The sequence below is a fragment of the Hemiscyllium ocellatum genome, chromosome 36 (genome assembly GCF_020745735.1).
Source record: "Hemiscyllium ocellatum isolate sHemOce1 chromosome 36, sHemOce1.pat.X.cur, whole genome shotgun sequence".
Taxonomy (NCBI): domain Eukaryota; kingdom Metazoa; phylum Chordata; class Chondrichthyes; order Orectolobiformes; family Hemiscylliidae; genus Hemiscyllium; species Hemiscyllium ocellatum.
Genome location: NC_083436.1, coordinates 27,307,459 through 27,323,474, shown reverse-complemented (window position 1 = coordinate 27,323,474; position 16,016 = coordinate 27,307,459). Strand labels below are relative to the sequence as shown.

At 41.0% G+C, this 16,016-nt stretch overlaps 1 protein-coding gene across 2 annotated transcripts in view; it reads right to left on the bottom strand.

Moving 5' to 3' along the window:
- LOC132833453 (serine/threonine-protein phosphatase 2A 55 kDa regulatory subunit B gamma isoform) overlaps positions 1-16,016 on the bottom strand; it is a 350,182-nt gene that overhangs the window by 66,818 nt on the left and 267,348 nt on the right. For both annotated transcript variants that reach the window (XM_060851761.1, XM_060851762.1), the window contains one exon: positions 14,710-14,874. In XM_060851761.1, the coding sequence (XP_060707744.1) occupies positions 14,710-14,874 (165 nt within the window). The remainder of the gene's footprint in view (positions 1-14,709; positions 14,875-16,016) is intronic.

Here is a 16,016-nt window from a genome sequence, read left to right as displayed (position 1 = left end):
TCCATATGAAATCATCCACGTGGGTGTTGCTTAATGCAGTCATCAGTATTTTCACTTTTTGCTCAGCTTAATTTCCTAAGGGGGTTATCATCTTCTTGGAGCTGGGGTCATTAACAGTCTTCCCTCACAATTATGGGCTGAATTGTAATGTCCAGACTTTAATGTTGGTGCAAAAAGCCGATCCCAAGCCCACATGTGCTGGCCATGGGACCCGCTTGGTGACTTTATCACAGGCAGCTTCCTAACTGGCTGGGAGTGAGCCTTCTATCCAATCAATGATCCCAAAGGGATCATGTGACTCTTAGTTCCAGATTAAATTCAATAATATCTGGAATTAAGAGTCTCATGATGGCCATGAATCCATTGTTAATTGTAAGAAAGAGCCATCTAGTTCACGAACACCTTTTAAGGAAGGAAATTTGCGACCGTTACCTAGTCGGATACCACGTGACTCCAGACCCACTGCAATGTGGTTGACACTTAACAATTAGGGATGGTAAATAAATGCTGGTCTAGCCAGTGACCTCCTCATCCCGTGAATGAGCATCCCCAGAACGGGATGTTCTGGAGCCTCAACAGCGCCACCCAGAAGCAGGTGGGAGACCAAGCTGCTCAAGGGCTAAATAAATCTGAGGAGCCGATAGTTGGAGGGTGAGGGAGATTGTTGGAGCCACAGTGATGTTTTTTCTTACTCGCAGTGCCTCCTTTAAGTCACCAAGCCTCCAGCCACAGGCTTTCTCAGGGAGGCTTCCTCCATTGAGTTGGTGGGAAGAGGATGTCATACCCACTGAGGCAAAATACCTACTGCACCATAAAAACAGCCTATAACTGGGGCTTTAATTATTCTGATCAGCTGCTCATGCAGTGGGAAGCTGGTCCCACCTCCAGTAAATTGCCCTGGAGATGGGACGGTGATAGGACATGACTGAATCGGATCCATGTAACTCCCCCAATTTCACTGGCCTTGCAAATCCTTGACCCTCCATTCAATCCCTCCACCACCGGCACTCAGTAGCAGCAGTGTGTACTATCTACAAGATGCACTGCAGAAATTCACCAAAGATCCTTAGGAAGCACCTTCCAAACCCACGACCATTTCAATCTAGAAGGCCAAGGGTAGCAGGTACAAGGGAACACTACCACCTGCAAGTTCCCTCCACGCCACTCGCCACCCTGACTTGGAAATATACCACTGTTACTTCACAATCGTTGGGTCAAAATCCCAGAATCCCCTCCCTCCGGGTATAGTGGGTCAACCTACAGCAAGTGATTCAAGGAGGCAGCTCACCACCATCTTCTAAAGGGCAAATAGCGACGTGTTATCAATGCTGGCCAGCCAGCAACACCCAAGTACCACAAATGAATAAAACAAAACCCCACAGTGAATATTTAGAAACATATTAACCCTTGTGGGCGGCACGGTGGCACAGTGGTTAGCACTGCTGTCTCACAGCGCCTGAGACCCGGGTTCAATTCCCGAGTCAGGCGACTGACTGTGTGGAGTTTGCATGTTCTCCCCGTGTCTGCGTGGGTTTCCTCCGGGTGCTCCGGTTTCCTCCCACAGTCCAAAGATGTGTGGGTCAGGTGAATTGGCCATGCTAAATTGCACGTAGTGTTAAGTAAGGGGTAAATGTAGGGGTATGGGTGGGTTGCGCTTCGGCGGGTCGGTGTGGACTTGTTGGGCCGAAGGGCCTGTTTCCACACTGTAAGTAATCTAATCTAATCTAATTTATAAAGCACAAACTGAAATTTACCATTATAATCAGGTTATACAGATATCCCATTAGTGGTGCTATGAATTAAAAAAAAACAAAGAACAGTACAGAGCAGGATATCACCTACAATAAACTGACCTCCTATTGTAGTAGGAAACTGGGTGCCAAGCAGCCAACAAGAAATGGATAGACACTGATCGATTTTCCACTAGCCTCACTGCGCATTTTTGAAATGTGAATTAACATGGAGGAAGTAATCAGGACAGATCATTTGCACACTTGAGAACTAATAATGTTTGGACAGCAAAAGATGCCATTGCAGGACAAAAGGCTTTGGGAGGGAGATGAACATACAAATAAGGAACAGGAGTTGGCCATTCAGCTCCGCAAGCCTATTCTGCTATTTAATAACATTATGGCTGATCGGTTTGTATTTCGCATTCCACATTCCCATCTAATCGAGATAACCTTCGATCCCACTGCCTGATAAAAATCTCTCCTCTGTCTTGCTGTGACCATATGAGTTAGGAGCAGATACTGTGGTATAAATAGCTGCGACCAGTTTGCGATGGCTTGGGAGAGACAATATACTTATATCAGTCATATGGGATACCACTTGTGATTTTGATGAAAGCTATTTTTAGATGAGATTTCCTACTGTATGGAAACAGGCCCTTCGGCTCAACAAGTCCACACCGACCCTCCGAAGAGTAACCCACCCAGACCAATTTCTCTCTGTCTAAGCACCTAGTGCTATGGACAATTTAGCATGGCAAATTCACCTAACCTGCACATCTTTGGATTGTGGGATAAAACCGGAGCACCCACAGGAAGCCCACATAGACAGAGGAAAATGTACTAACTCCTCACAGACAGTCATCTTGAGGCTGGAATCGAACCTGGGTCCCTGGTGCTGTGAGACAGCAGTGCTAACCACGGAGCCACCATGCCACCCCAAGCAGAATCATGACTGAAGAGGATTTAAAATCATGTTGCAGAGACCCATGGATTTGGGAAGTGAAAACACATACAAGGATTTGGACAGGAATGTGAGGTTGAAGATGTGAGCGGGAATTTACAAAGGTAGGCCAAATTCAACCTGGCCAATTAGCAATCCATTAGTCTACACTGGATCACCGTTAAGTGATAGATGGTGCAATCAACAGTGTGAAGGGCTTATGCCCGAAACGTCGAATTTCCTATTCCTTGGATGCTGCCTGACCTGCTGTGCTTTAACCAGCAACACATTTTCAACTGTGATCTCCAGCATCTGCGGACCTCATTTTTTAACAACAGTGTTATCAAGCAGAATATGCTAAACAATAACCTAGTCAGTTATGTCCCATTTGGGTTCTGCCAGGGTCACTCAGCTCCTGACCTCATTACAGCCTTAGTTCAAACATGGACAAAAGAGTTGAGTTCAAGAAGTGATGCAAGTGTGACATCCTTGGCATCAAGGCAGCATTTGACTGTGTGTGGCATCAATGAGCCTAAGCAAAACGGGAATGAATGGGAATCAGCGGGCAATCTCTCCGCTCGGAGAAAGTGAGGACCGTAGATGTTGGAAATCAGAGTCCAGAGGGTGTTGCTGGGAAAGCACAGCAGGTCAGGCAGCATCTGAGGAGCAGGAAAATCGATGTTTTGGGCATAAGCCCTTCATTTCCTTCCTGATTAACCATTTGTTTCAAAGCAGGTAGAGAGTATTTTTCAAAATTACAGAAAATGCACAACACTCTGCAAAACAGGAAAACTTTAAAAGCATCTCGTACAAAAAGCACAGAAGGTTATAAATGTCAAGTTATGTCAATCAGTTTCATATTAACATTAAAACTAACAAAAATTAGTTAGCATTAATCAAAATGCTCTAAAACATTAGTACATTGATTACTTTATTTAACTCCCCCTGCTTCAAACTTAATTTTATTGCTGATTTTTCTATTGCAGATTGAATCCATTTTCCACCAGAGGAAATTTATCTCTCACCAGTAAGTTTAAAAGTACTTAGAAAGCAAGTTTACAACTTGGAGTCTTCATTATGATTCTGATTTTTTTTCTTTGTTATAAGTCAGCAACATGGATGGCAGGCAGATTTTTAGACAATTCATTAAATTGAAAGCTAGACTGTAACCTGATGGTAATGTTCATCATTTTTACACTTGAAGAAATCTCCTGCTGTCTAGTTAATAGTAAAACACTTTTCCTCTTCTGCATTCTATTGTTGACATTGGAACTGTTGTGAAAACAGAACAGAAACAGCATGAAATTTCCTGTAAAATGTCTCCAACACTAAGCTTAAAATCTCCGCTTGGCAAAGCATTCTTTGTCTGCAACAGCATGAACCATGCTCTATTTCTCACAAATAGCTATTCTGGTAAATTCTCCGTGAGAGAGTGCCAATTTATCAAATGGAAGGTATTTATCTGCTATTAGAAACAGGATCGAAACTACGGAGATCATACAGCTCAGTCAACAGAACTATAGTCCCTCAGTCAAACTGGGATTCAGACACAGGTCTCTGTGTAAAAGGAAACACACTTGAATTCCATCCAGCTTTTAAATTGTGATAGGCTGCTCCAATTAGTAATTTTGACATTGATGGCTCATGCACTGGATTTTGTAGGAATGAAAGCACCTGAATAATAGAGGAAGAGAGAATGGTGCCTTTGTTATTTCTTAATTCCAAGATTACAAACACCAAATTGCCTCAACTCATTTGCCCATTCCTCCCTTGCAGCATTATCTTAAACTCCTGGTCTTGTAGACTATTGTATATTGTTTTAAATGGCATCTAAAGCAGTACTGTGAAACATTTGACTTTTCTTTGCACCCATGATAATTTGGATATCAATAATCTGTGTTCTGTTGGTGTTCAGAAGCAAAATTACATTCTGTAAATTCCGGACATTCAATTCTGACCATTCACAATGATTTTTTTTAAAAATCTTAAGTACAAGATTATTTCCACAGCATCCATGTCCTACCTGATTAGGGAATGCGATTTTGTGCAACTTTGAACTTCAATGTGTTCTAACAATGATTAAATTTGTCTTTGATATCTGACATCATTTAAATATGAAATGACGTTTTACATTAACAAACTGACTGACAATAAATAAATCAAGTTTTGCATTACTTCTCATCTGTAATTAAACCAAAGTGAAACAATGTTATTTATTATTTTCCTGTTGGGGTTAATTGGGGTCCATCAGCTGAAATATGGCAATTAGGACAATAGCATGCATTCAACACCTTGAACGGTATCTTATTGAAGGCCACAATTGAGTGGTTTGTGTCTGGTCTAGACCAGAAACAGCTGGACTAAACTTGTGGTTTGCTATTTCAAATAAAAATGGACACACACAGAGAAGTACATCTACTTTGTTCAATAAACAGAAAATTAAAATTTAGTTTTCATGTAGTTTGTTGGATTGAACACCATGACAAATATGATATGTTTTGAGTACTGCCCCATATGTTAGCTCACATAGCACATTCCACATGACTGGGTTCCATTTGAGGCAGAGTTTTGAAGTTCATCAGCAACCTAACTGCTTATATTTCTATTATTTCACAGCCTTGAGTTCTATGTTCACTAATGTTACGGTATATCACATGTATAGACCTGACTAACTGAACACACTACACTGACTCCATTGCAAGAAGAGTATGACTGGAGGTAAATTCAATAACATTACACCAGAACATCGTGTGATGTAATGTAACTATCTTCAAGGTACAGCGCCTGTCGCATTCAGAATCATGCAATAACACAACCTTTTTCATAGAATGGACAATCATTCATATGCATATATTATCTCCACAGGGTTAGATGATGTGTTACTGGGCATGACTAGATCTAGTCCTTATAAACGTAGCACAACTTGGCTAGTTGCTTCACACTGTGGTGTGCTGTCTGTGGGCTTGGATGGAAATCTAACATTCTTTGTAAAAGTATGGTTACTGTCTGGCTTAATAGCCTCATCCTCCTGTGTGAGGTGGTTGATGATGTAAAGTTTGGGCATGTTGCCTATTTCTTCGCAGAACTTGACCGTTGTTCATTGCCACATCATGGCAACAAGCACCTTTCCATGAATTGAAAAGTGTGGTGCTGGAAAAGCGCAGCAGGCCAGACCGCATCCGAGGAGCAGGAGAATCGACGTTTCGGGCATAAGCCCTTCTTCAGGAATGAGGCTGGTGTTCCAAGCGGGCTGAGATAAAAGGTAGGGGGGAGTGAATTTGGGGGAGGGGCACTGGGAATATGATAGGTGGAAGGAGATGAGAGTGAGGGTGATAGGCCGGAGAAGGGGTGGGGGTGGTGAGGTCGGGAAGATGATTGCAGGTCAAGAGGGCGGTGCTGAATCCTGGGGGTTTAGTCCCAACCCCCGGATTCACCACCGCCCTCTTGACCTGCAATCATCTTCCCGACCTCTCCGCTCCCACCCCCTCTCCGGCCTATCACCTCACCCTCATCTCCTTCCACCTATCATATTCCCAGCACCCCTTATCCAAATTTCTCAACTCTCCTCCCATCCCCCATCTTTTATCTCAGCTCACTTGTCACACCAGCCTCATTCCTGAAGAAGAGCTTTTGCCCGAAACGTCGATTCTCCTGCTCCTCAGATGCTGCCTGACCTGCTGCGCTTTTCCAGCATCACACTTTTCAACTCTGGTCTCCAGCATCTGCAGTCCTCACTTTCTCTTAGTTGACCTTTCCATGAACCCATGTGTTCATATGCAAACCTCAAATGTTTATGCGTTCTCCTTGTTCAAGTTGGGATAACTGTCTGCATGCTGATTGATCATGCTCTTAAACCGTTTCTCCCTCCTTTCCAACAGTGCACCGTGCACATGTAGTTACATATATATGTGTGTGAGAGGTAAGAATTGTGCGGATCTGTCGTCCAAACAGAATTGCCAAAGAAGGTTAATGGTTGCCTCAAGGAGATTTAACATAGCTGTCAGAAAATATTGGCAAGTCACTTTACATTGGCTATCATGGAATTAACTATAAGACCCAAAGACCATAAGACACAAGAACACTGCAGGGTCAGACAGCTGTGCGGGTTTACTTCTGTTTATTTCACTTACCACGCAGTCAGTGAATTGCTTTTTCTCTCTCCTTTTTAAAGTGCCATTATTTTGAACCTTTTTGCTAGAATTCCAAAACAACACAACAGCTTATGAAACAGTAATTACTGCTCTAATTTGAGGAAATCAGCTCCAGCACTGAAATAAACTCAAAATAAAAGGAGCAGCTCTTGTAGCCATAATTTTTCACATTGTCCATCTTGGGTATCAATAGTAAGTTTGCAAATGACACCAAAACTGGAGGTATAGCGGACAACGAAGGAGGTTACCGTAGAGTACAACAGGTACTTGATCAGTTAGGCCAATGGGCCGAGGAGTGACACAGAGAGTTTAATATAGATAAATGTGAGGTGCTACATTTTGGAAAGGCAAATCAGGCAGGACTTTTTTTTTTAAGATTACGTACAGTTGGAAACAGGCCCTTCGGCCCAACAAATCCACAATGACTCGAAGTGCAACCCACCCAGACCCATTCCCCTACATTTAGTTTTTCACCTAACACTACGGACAATTTAGCATGGCCACCCGGAGGAAACCCACGCAGACATGGGGAGAATATGCAAACTCCACACAGAGAGTTGCCTGAGGCGGGAATTGAACCTGGGTCCCTGGCGCTTTAAGGTAACAGTGCTAACCACTTGTACACTTTAATGGTAAGGTCCTGCAGACTGTTGCTGAAGAAAGAAACCTAGGAGTGCAGGTTCATAGCTTCTTGAAGGTGGAGTCGCAGGTAGGTAGAATAGTGAAGGTGGTGTTTGGTATGCTTTCCTTTATTAGTCAGTGTTCTGTGTATAAGAGTTGAGCGGTCATGTTACAGCTCTACAGGACATTGGTTAGGCCACTTTTGGAATAATGCAACCAAGTCTGGTCTTCCTACTATTGGAAGGATGTTGTCAAACTTGAAAGGGCTCAGGAAATATTTACAAGAATGTTGCCAGGGTTGGAGGATTTGAGCTATAAGGAGAGGCTGAATAGCCTGGGGCTGTATTCCCTGGAACGTCGGAGGCGAAGGGGGTGACCTTATAAGGTCATGAGGAACAGGGATAGGGTAAACAGACAAGGTCTTTTCCCTGGGGTGGGGAGTCCAGAATGCGAGGGCATAGGTTTAAAGTGAGAGCGGAAAGATTTAAATGGGCCTAAGGGGCAACGTTTTCACCCAGAGTGTGGTGCATGCATGGAACGAGCTGCTAGAGGAAGTGGTGGAGGCTGGTACAATTACAACATTTAAAAGGCATCTGGATGGTATATCAATAGGAAGGATTTATAAGGACATGAGCCAAATGTTGCCAAATGCAAATAGATTTATTTAGGATGTCTGGTTGGCATGGATGAGTTAGACCAAAAGGGTCTGTTTCCAACCTGTACAGATCTATGAGTCTATAACAGAAGTAGGCCATTCAGCCCATCATATTTTCTCAGCCATTCAATGAGATCATGGTTGATCTATTTGTTAAGTCTCAACTCCACTTGCTCACCTTCTATTCATAATCCTTCATTCTTCTATTGATTAAAATTCTGACCATGCAGCTTTGAACTTACCCAACGAACCAACCTCAACAGACCTCTCTGTGGCAAAGAATTCCACAGAATCACTACCCTCAACAGAAATTTCTCCTCAATTCTGTCTTAAATGTGCAACCCCTTAATCTGAGATTATGCCCTTGGGTCCTTCACTCTCCCACAAAGAAAAGCAACCTCTCCATTTCTACCCTATGAATTCCTCTTAGAATCGTGTACATTTCAATCAGGTCACCTCTCATTCTTTTAATTTCCAATGCCTACAAGCCCAACCTACTCATCTCTCTTCCTAAAACAGTCTCTCCATGTCTGTTATCAGCCAAATGAACCTTCTCTGAATTACATCCAATGCCATTAAATAAAGGGACCCAAAACTGTTCATACAGTCCAGCTGTGGTTTGACTCGTACCTTGTATACTTGGAGAAAAATTTTTATACTCCATTCCCTTCGAAATAAAGGCCAACATTTACCTTCCCTATTACCCAATGAATGTGGACGGTAGCTTTTTGTGGCTCATGAACATCTCTCAAATCCTCTATTCCATTGCTTTTGCAGTCTTTCTCCATTTAATTAATATTCAATTCCCCTTTTTTTTTCCCCTCACCAAACTGCATAATCTCGCATTTTCCCACAATATTTTCACTCTGCCAAGTTTTTGCCCAGTCGTTTAACCGGTCTATATCCCTCTGCAGACTCTTTCTGTCATCTGCACCACTCACCTATTTTTGTCATCCGCAATCGCGTCTCCAGTACATTCACTTTACTTATTCAAGTCATTCATGTTTCTTGTCAATATTTGTGACCTGAGCACTAATCCCCATAGTATATCACTGGTTAGACATTACCATCTTGAAAATGCCCCATCATATTTCAGCTCAGTCTTCTGTTAGGGAGTTAGCCAATCTCCAACCCCATAGGCTATTCAATATGATAAGAGCCTAATGTGTGGTACCTTATTAAACACCTTTTCAAATCCAAATAGATTAAATCCACTGCTTCACCTTTTATGTATCCAGTTTTCCATCTCCTCAAAACATTCTATTAAATTGTGAGACATGATTCCTCCTTCATAACACTATGCTGACTCTACTTGATCATATGATGTATTTCTAAATGCTCTGCTATTACACCCTTTATAACAGACTCTAATGACAGACACTATGCTTATTGACCTATAGTTACTGGCTTTTGGTCTTCTTCACTTTTTGATTAAAAGATGATCTGTTTTCCAATCAAATAGACAGGCAGAAGGCTGGAAGAATACAGCAAAACAGGCAGCGTCAGGAGGTGCAGAAATTGATGTTTCAGGTTGACTTTTCTACCTCCGGATGCTGCCTGGCTTGGCAATGATTAGATTAGATTCCCTACAGTCTACAAACAGGCCCTTCGGCCCAGCCAGTCCACACCAACCCTCCATAGAGTAATCCACCCAGACCCATTTCCCTCTGACTTATACACCTAACACTATGGGCAATTTAGCATGGCCAATTCACCTAACCTGCACATCTTTGGACTGTGGGAGGAAATCGGAGCACCCATAGCAAACCCAAGCAAACACAGGGAGAATGTGCAAACTCCACACAGAGTCATCCGAGGCTGGAATCAAACCTGGGACTCTGCTGCTGTGAGGCAGCAGTGCTAACCACTGAGCCACCGTGATCTTCCAGCCAAGCCACCGTGATTTTCCAAGGAAGTTTTGAAAGATCAAACTGATGCATCAACTATCTCACTAGCCACTTCTTTTAAGATCCAAGGACGAAAACCATCAAGACGCGGGACTTGTCAATCCACAGATCCAACAGTTTACTGTGGACTATTTCTCTGGTAATTGTAATTTTCTTGAGATTCTCCCATTTGCCAATTCCTGATTGACAGCTACTTATGGGATCATACTTTATCCTCTATAGTGGAAAACAAATAAAAAAAGACCAGTTCAATTCATCTGCCATTTCTTTATTTTCCATTATTAATTCCTCAGATTAAGGTTTTTTTTACAGGCCCAACACTCACTTTGTTAATGGCATTCTTCTTTAAATAGCTGTTGAAACTCTTACTATATTAGTGAATTTTGTTTCATACTTGAAAATTCTTAATCCTATATTCATTCTTTGCTTTTTAAAACATATTCTACCCAATTCTTTGACCTAACTCCCAGCTTTTCACAAACTTAACTCTTTTCTTTGAGTTTAAAACTCTTTTATTCTTTTTATTAACTATGGATAATAGATCTTTGTTTGGAATTTTTCTCTCACTTGAATGTATCTATTCTGTGTATTCTGAAATGTCCCTTTAAATATCTATTGCTTTATCCTGTAAACTAATTTACCAGTTCACGTTTCTTAGCTCTGCTTTAATACCCTCATAATTGCCAGGATGTGGAATGCTGGTATTAGGCTGGGGTAGACAAAGTGAAAAATCACATGACAGCAGGTTATAGTCCAACAGGTTTAATTCGAAGTACGAGTTTTCTCAGCACGGTGGCACAGTGGTTAGCACTGCTGCCTCACAGCGCCTGTAGACCCGGGTTCAATTCCCGACTCAGGCGACTGACTGTGTGGAGTTTGCACGTTCTCCCCGTGTCTGCGTGGGTTTCCTCCGGGTGCTCCGGTTTCCTCCCACAGTCCAAAGATGTGCGGGTCAGGTGAATTGGCCAAGCTAAATTGCCCGTAGTGTTAGGTAAGGGGTAAATGTAGGGGTATGGGTGGGTTGCGCTTCGGCGGGTCGGTGTGGACTTGTTGGGCCGAAGGGCCTGTTTCAACACTGTAAGTCTAATCTAATCTAAGTCTAATCTAATCTAGTCTAATCTACTCCTTCATCAGGCAGCTAGCTGTTGGACTATAACCTAATGTTTTGTGATTTTTAACCTTATAATTATCCTTATTCAAATTTAAGTCAAGAGCTTGACATTATGAAAGAGTCTTAGAGGTGTACTGTCTGTCTGATCTGAAAGGTTTAATATTACAACAAACCCAAAATAGTTCTCTCTCGGTTCAACTATGTTTTGCTGGTTCTCTGCACTTCCTCTCTGGGCTATACACTAACAAGCCCCCTGACAACTCCATTCAAAGTAATTCCTATCAGATGAAAAAGATCTAGCCTGAATCAATCACATTTTAACATCAATTTTTGCTCACAATGCTACCGTGCTGGTACACTTTACTATGTTAAAGGCATTATATGAATGCAAACTATTACCATTGTTGTACTATGAACAGAGACAGGCAATCAGGTGGCTGCTATGTATTTACAGCAAGTCACATGAAGGAGTTTCCAGCACATAATCCTGACCACAATCGACAATAACTGAGGGGGAGACATGTCCCAACTTGTGGAGACGTTTGATGGGAATGACTCAGTCTGGTGAAAACAACAAAAAAACTAGGCAGGGCAATAATAGACTATAAAACATTATACTGTCAATAGCATGCGTATATTCTTTCCATGCCAGAGGAAAGCAAATCAATGTGAAGAGAAGTGAGATACATTAGCAGCATTACAAGATGATGCATTCAATAAATTAAAGTCACAAAGTGAAAACGAAACCTGATGACCACTGGTTGCCATTATTATACCAGTTTTTCAATGCGCCAATGAGTTATTCAGCTCAAACATGTAAATGCCCCTGTGCCAGCCTGACTGCAGCCTGATTACTTTCAATCCAGTTCCTCAAAGCTGTACCCATTACTTAGGTTTGACAAGATGTCTGAAGTTCAGATTGTTCAGTGAATCATTTCCACTGATTCAACATGATCCGTGTCATCACACAACATGAGCGCTAATATTCGGGTTCTTTCTTTACCCAGGCAGGAGGTCAATTAGGTTAATCACAATGGACAAGAAATAAGTTCAATTTCAAAGCTGTAAAAGGCTCAAACGTTTAAGAAATAAAATCAACAACTACTTGAACTGTTATTAGATGTCAGCTGTCGTGTTTCATATTGATACAAATATACAGGTACCAACGATATTTACATTGTCATTCATTGCTGCTATTTTTTGTTTTCTCATCACACAGTAACAGTCACATGTTGTACACACTGTTTTGCTGATTGAACTCTACACTGGCTCACTGAAGCACTGCTACATTAAATGGCTATTTTCCAACTCACAGATCTGGAAAATGGACTTTAATCAATGACTACAAGACCTTATTATACCACTATCTGACAAATGGGGCCTAGGTACCAAAAGATGGTGTATTTATGACCATCTAAATCGTCAGGCTTGTTGAAGCTCATTGTAATTCCATGCAGTGCTGCAGCCTGAGAGATTCACATGTTGGTGATTTGCTTGCTGTATTTTTAAACTATTTGCCTTTGCAAAAATCAATGCTGTAATACAAAATTGAAACAGTTGAAATGTTAATTTTATGGTAAAAATGGTTTCAGAATCATTTTGCTGAACCATTAACAACGAAACATAAATTAGAGAAGGAGAACAATTCTCCTTGTTTCTGGATTAGAAACAGGAACTTCATCAGGGAAAATCCCCCACAAATAACTGCTTCCTATCTATAGGTAAGCACAGAAGCACTAATCAGAAACAAGGAAAAACAATAACTCAGGTCATTCAAAGATTGAAATAAAAGATTGCTCTCCTACATTCCAAAGATAAGGTGCAAACACACCCCCAAGGTCATAAAAAGACCCTCACATTCTGAAAAACTGAAATATAAATGGTAAGAAATGCTAGACTATTAGTTCTGACAAAAGCTCTCTGCCTGAAGTTGCATTACTCCTCCACACTTTGCTAATCAGTTATCACTGAGAAAATATTCCCATTTGTCATTGTTGAATTGAAAGCAGAGGCTTCATTCTCTCCTAGATATTGCTGTTGTTTATTATTGTTGTTAATGGAGTCATGTTCATAACCATTCCAGTTTGTTGTTTTAATCTGAACAGTTCCCTCCATGCACGGTGCTGATAAGTTCATCTCATTGCATTGTCATCTATTCTAATTCATTCAGGCTGAGTTGCCACTGTAGATGGAAGTATCAAAGAGGATTCTGTGCCTTATCGAAGTCTGTGGCTTTGAAGCAGAAATTTCTGCTCCTTTCTTCCTATTTCCCTAAGAAATGCTGAATTCTTCACATCCCTTCATCTTTGCTTTCTTCTAGAACCTGAAAGCTTTTAAAATGAAATTTGGTGCCACTAACTCATTGACTCCTAGATTAAACTTATTTTTCTTTTCTAAGTTTTCATCTCACTGTTGGCCTGGATGGTCAGAGCCCTGCACTATAGTTTAGCAATACAAAGAATTTTATGGGATTGTCAGTACTGTAATTAAAATACAGTCCTCTCATGAAACGAGCAAACATCGCATTTACATAGCACTATTCAAAGCCTCAGAAGGTTGTCATTTTCTAGTTCCACTATCCCATACTTTAAAATCTAAATATTATTGTTTCATTCAGCTCTCAATATATTGTATTCCATGAAGGTGGCTAAAATAATCAGTTTGTAACATGAAAATATAAATTTTTAGCCTTATTTTCAAAAATCCAAGTTTTACACACACACACACACACACACACACACACACACACACACACACACACACACACACACACACACACAGGAAAGGAAAAAATGCATCTCTCTCCGCAGTTTGGGAACTTTGGGAATATTTTTTTTTTTGGCTGATGCTTTTTAGTTCTGCATTCTCTGATCTGTATATGTAAGCTCAGAAAATGGTCCACATGGTCATGTTTACAGCAGAACACAGATTGAAGAGAGAGAAAATACATTATTTATCTGAACACTGAACCAGAAATCTGCCCATTTTGAAAGTGTTGGAATTCATTATGCTCAACACCATTGCATAATATAAAAGGGGTTAAAGTAATATTACCTGTACTTGTGTAAGTATTAATCTAATGTATGGTGGAAACAGTACATAATCTAAGTTGAGATTTTCTTTTGCCTACCTCAATCCAGTCTTCAGAAAGATATTGAAAACGATCAAAAACTATACATCTTTTCAACCATGACAGACACTGACATTGTCCATGCTCCATGGACCATCCAAGTTTCCTTTGCTCAATGTTAAGTTAAACCAAGAGAAATAGCAAGAGAAATCAAGGGAGGTGCTGATGCAAGAAGAGAACAAGAAGAGATTGCTGACCTTGGGCACCACGTTCAGAGATCATGTTGTGCCAAATGAATAAGAATTATTCAAGAGACCAGTTTGGTTGACAACGTAAATTTTCCCAAAACTGGACTGCAGACTTACTCGCTCCCTGAGCTGTCAAACTCTTGATTGAACCATTAGGAGAGCGACTGCAGATGGAAATTTCAGCCAAGTAATTGCCAACCAGCATTCAGCTACGGGGTGACTCTAACATTTCAACTATGAATGTACATCTGCAATTGGAGAATGAGTACTTACATTTGGCATGTTTGTCACATAGAGCCGCTGCCCTCATGTCACAGAGTCGCAATGTTCCTTTGCTGCTGCTGTAAACCAATAGGTTACAATGGTGGGGGTGGAATTCGGCAGCTGTGATCACTTCTGTTAACTCTTCCATGTCTACAGGCTTAATATCTACAATATCTGGGTTAAAGACTTTATTAAGGAAAAACACATTTGCAACAACAGATAAATACTACATGAATATTTTACAAAGGAGCATAAAAGAACACATTTTACAGAAACAGTGATACTAATGTTCTTGACTTATTCCATACAAGGTAAGCACCAAACAGGGCGTTCTGAACTAATCATTCTGAAGAGAAGACTGGCCAATAATACAAGCAACATTTTTCATTATGAATGTCCACCCACTAAAGTTATAAAAGTTTGATGAAGTCTTGGTTTACCCTCAGTATCTTTTTGTAAAAGTATGGGCCACAAAATCAAAAAAAAAATGATGTGGTCTTCGTTATCATTAAATATTCTGGCTTTTATCATAATGCAGTATTTCCAAGTGTGTTTTATTTTTAGATATTCAGATTTCACAAAAGGTCCAGCATTTCAAAATCTTCAGGCAATTGCTCAAGTCTCCCTCTGGAAATTGGAATATTTTTGACTTGATAATTTACTGACAGTTTAACAGAATGTGAATTATAGAGTCAAAGATCTGTATAGCATAGAAACAGACCCGTCCATCCAACTCGTCCATGCTGACCAGATATTCTAAATTAATCTAGTCTCATTTGCCCAATGTTTGGCCCATATCCCTCTAAACCATTCCTATTCATACTCCCAACCAAATGCCTTTTAAATGCTGTAATTGTACCAGCATTCACCACCTCCGGTGGCAGCTCTTTCCATACACACACACCACCTTCTGCATGAAATAGTTGTCCATTTAGGTCTCTTTTAAATCTTTCCCCTTTCACCTTATATAGCTTTGGACTCCCCTTCCTGGGGAAAAGAGCTCAGCTTTTCAATCTCTGTCCCTCATGATTTCACAAACCTCTATAAGGTCACCAATGCACCAGGGAAAACAGCCCCAGCCTATTCAGCCTCTCACTATAACTCAAATCCTCCAACATTGGCAACATCCTTGTAGATCTTTTCAGAACCCTTTCAAGTTTCACAACATTCTTACTATAGCAGGGAGACTGAACCGCACACAATATTCCAAAAGTGGCCTCACCAATGTCCTGCAACATGACCTCTCAATTCCTCTACTCAATGTACCGACCAATAAAGGCAAACATGCCAAATGCCTTGTTCACTATCATGTCTAC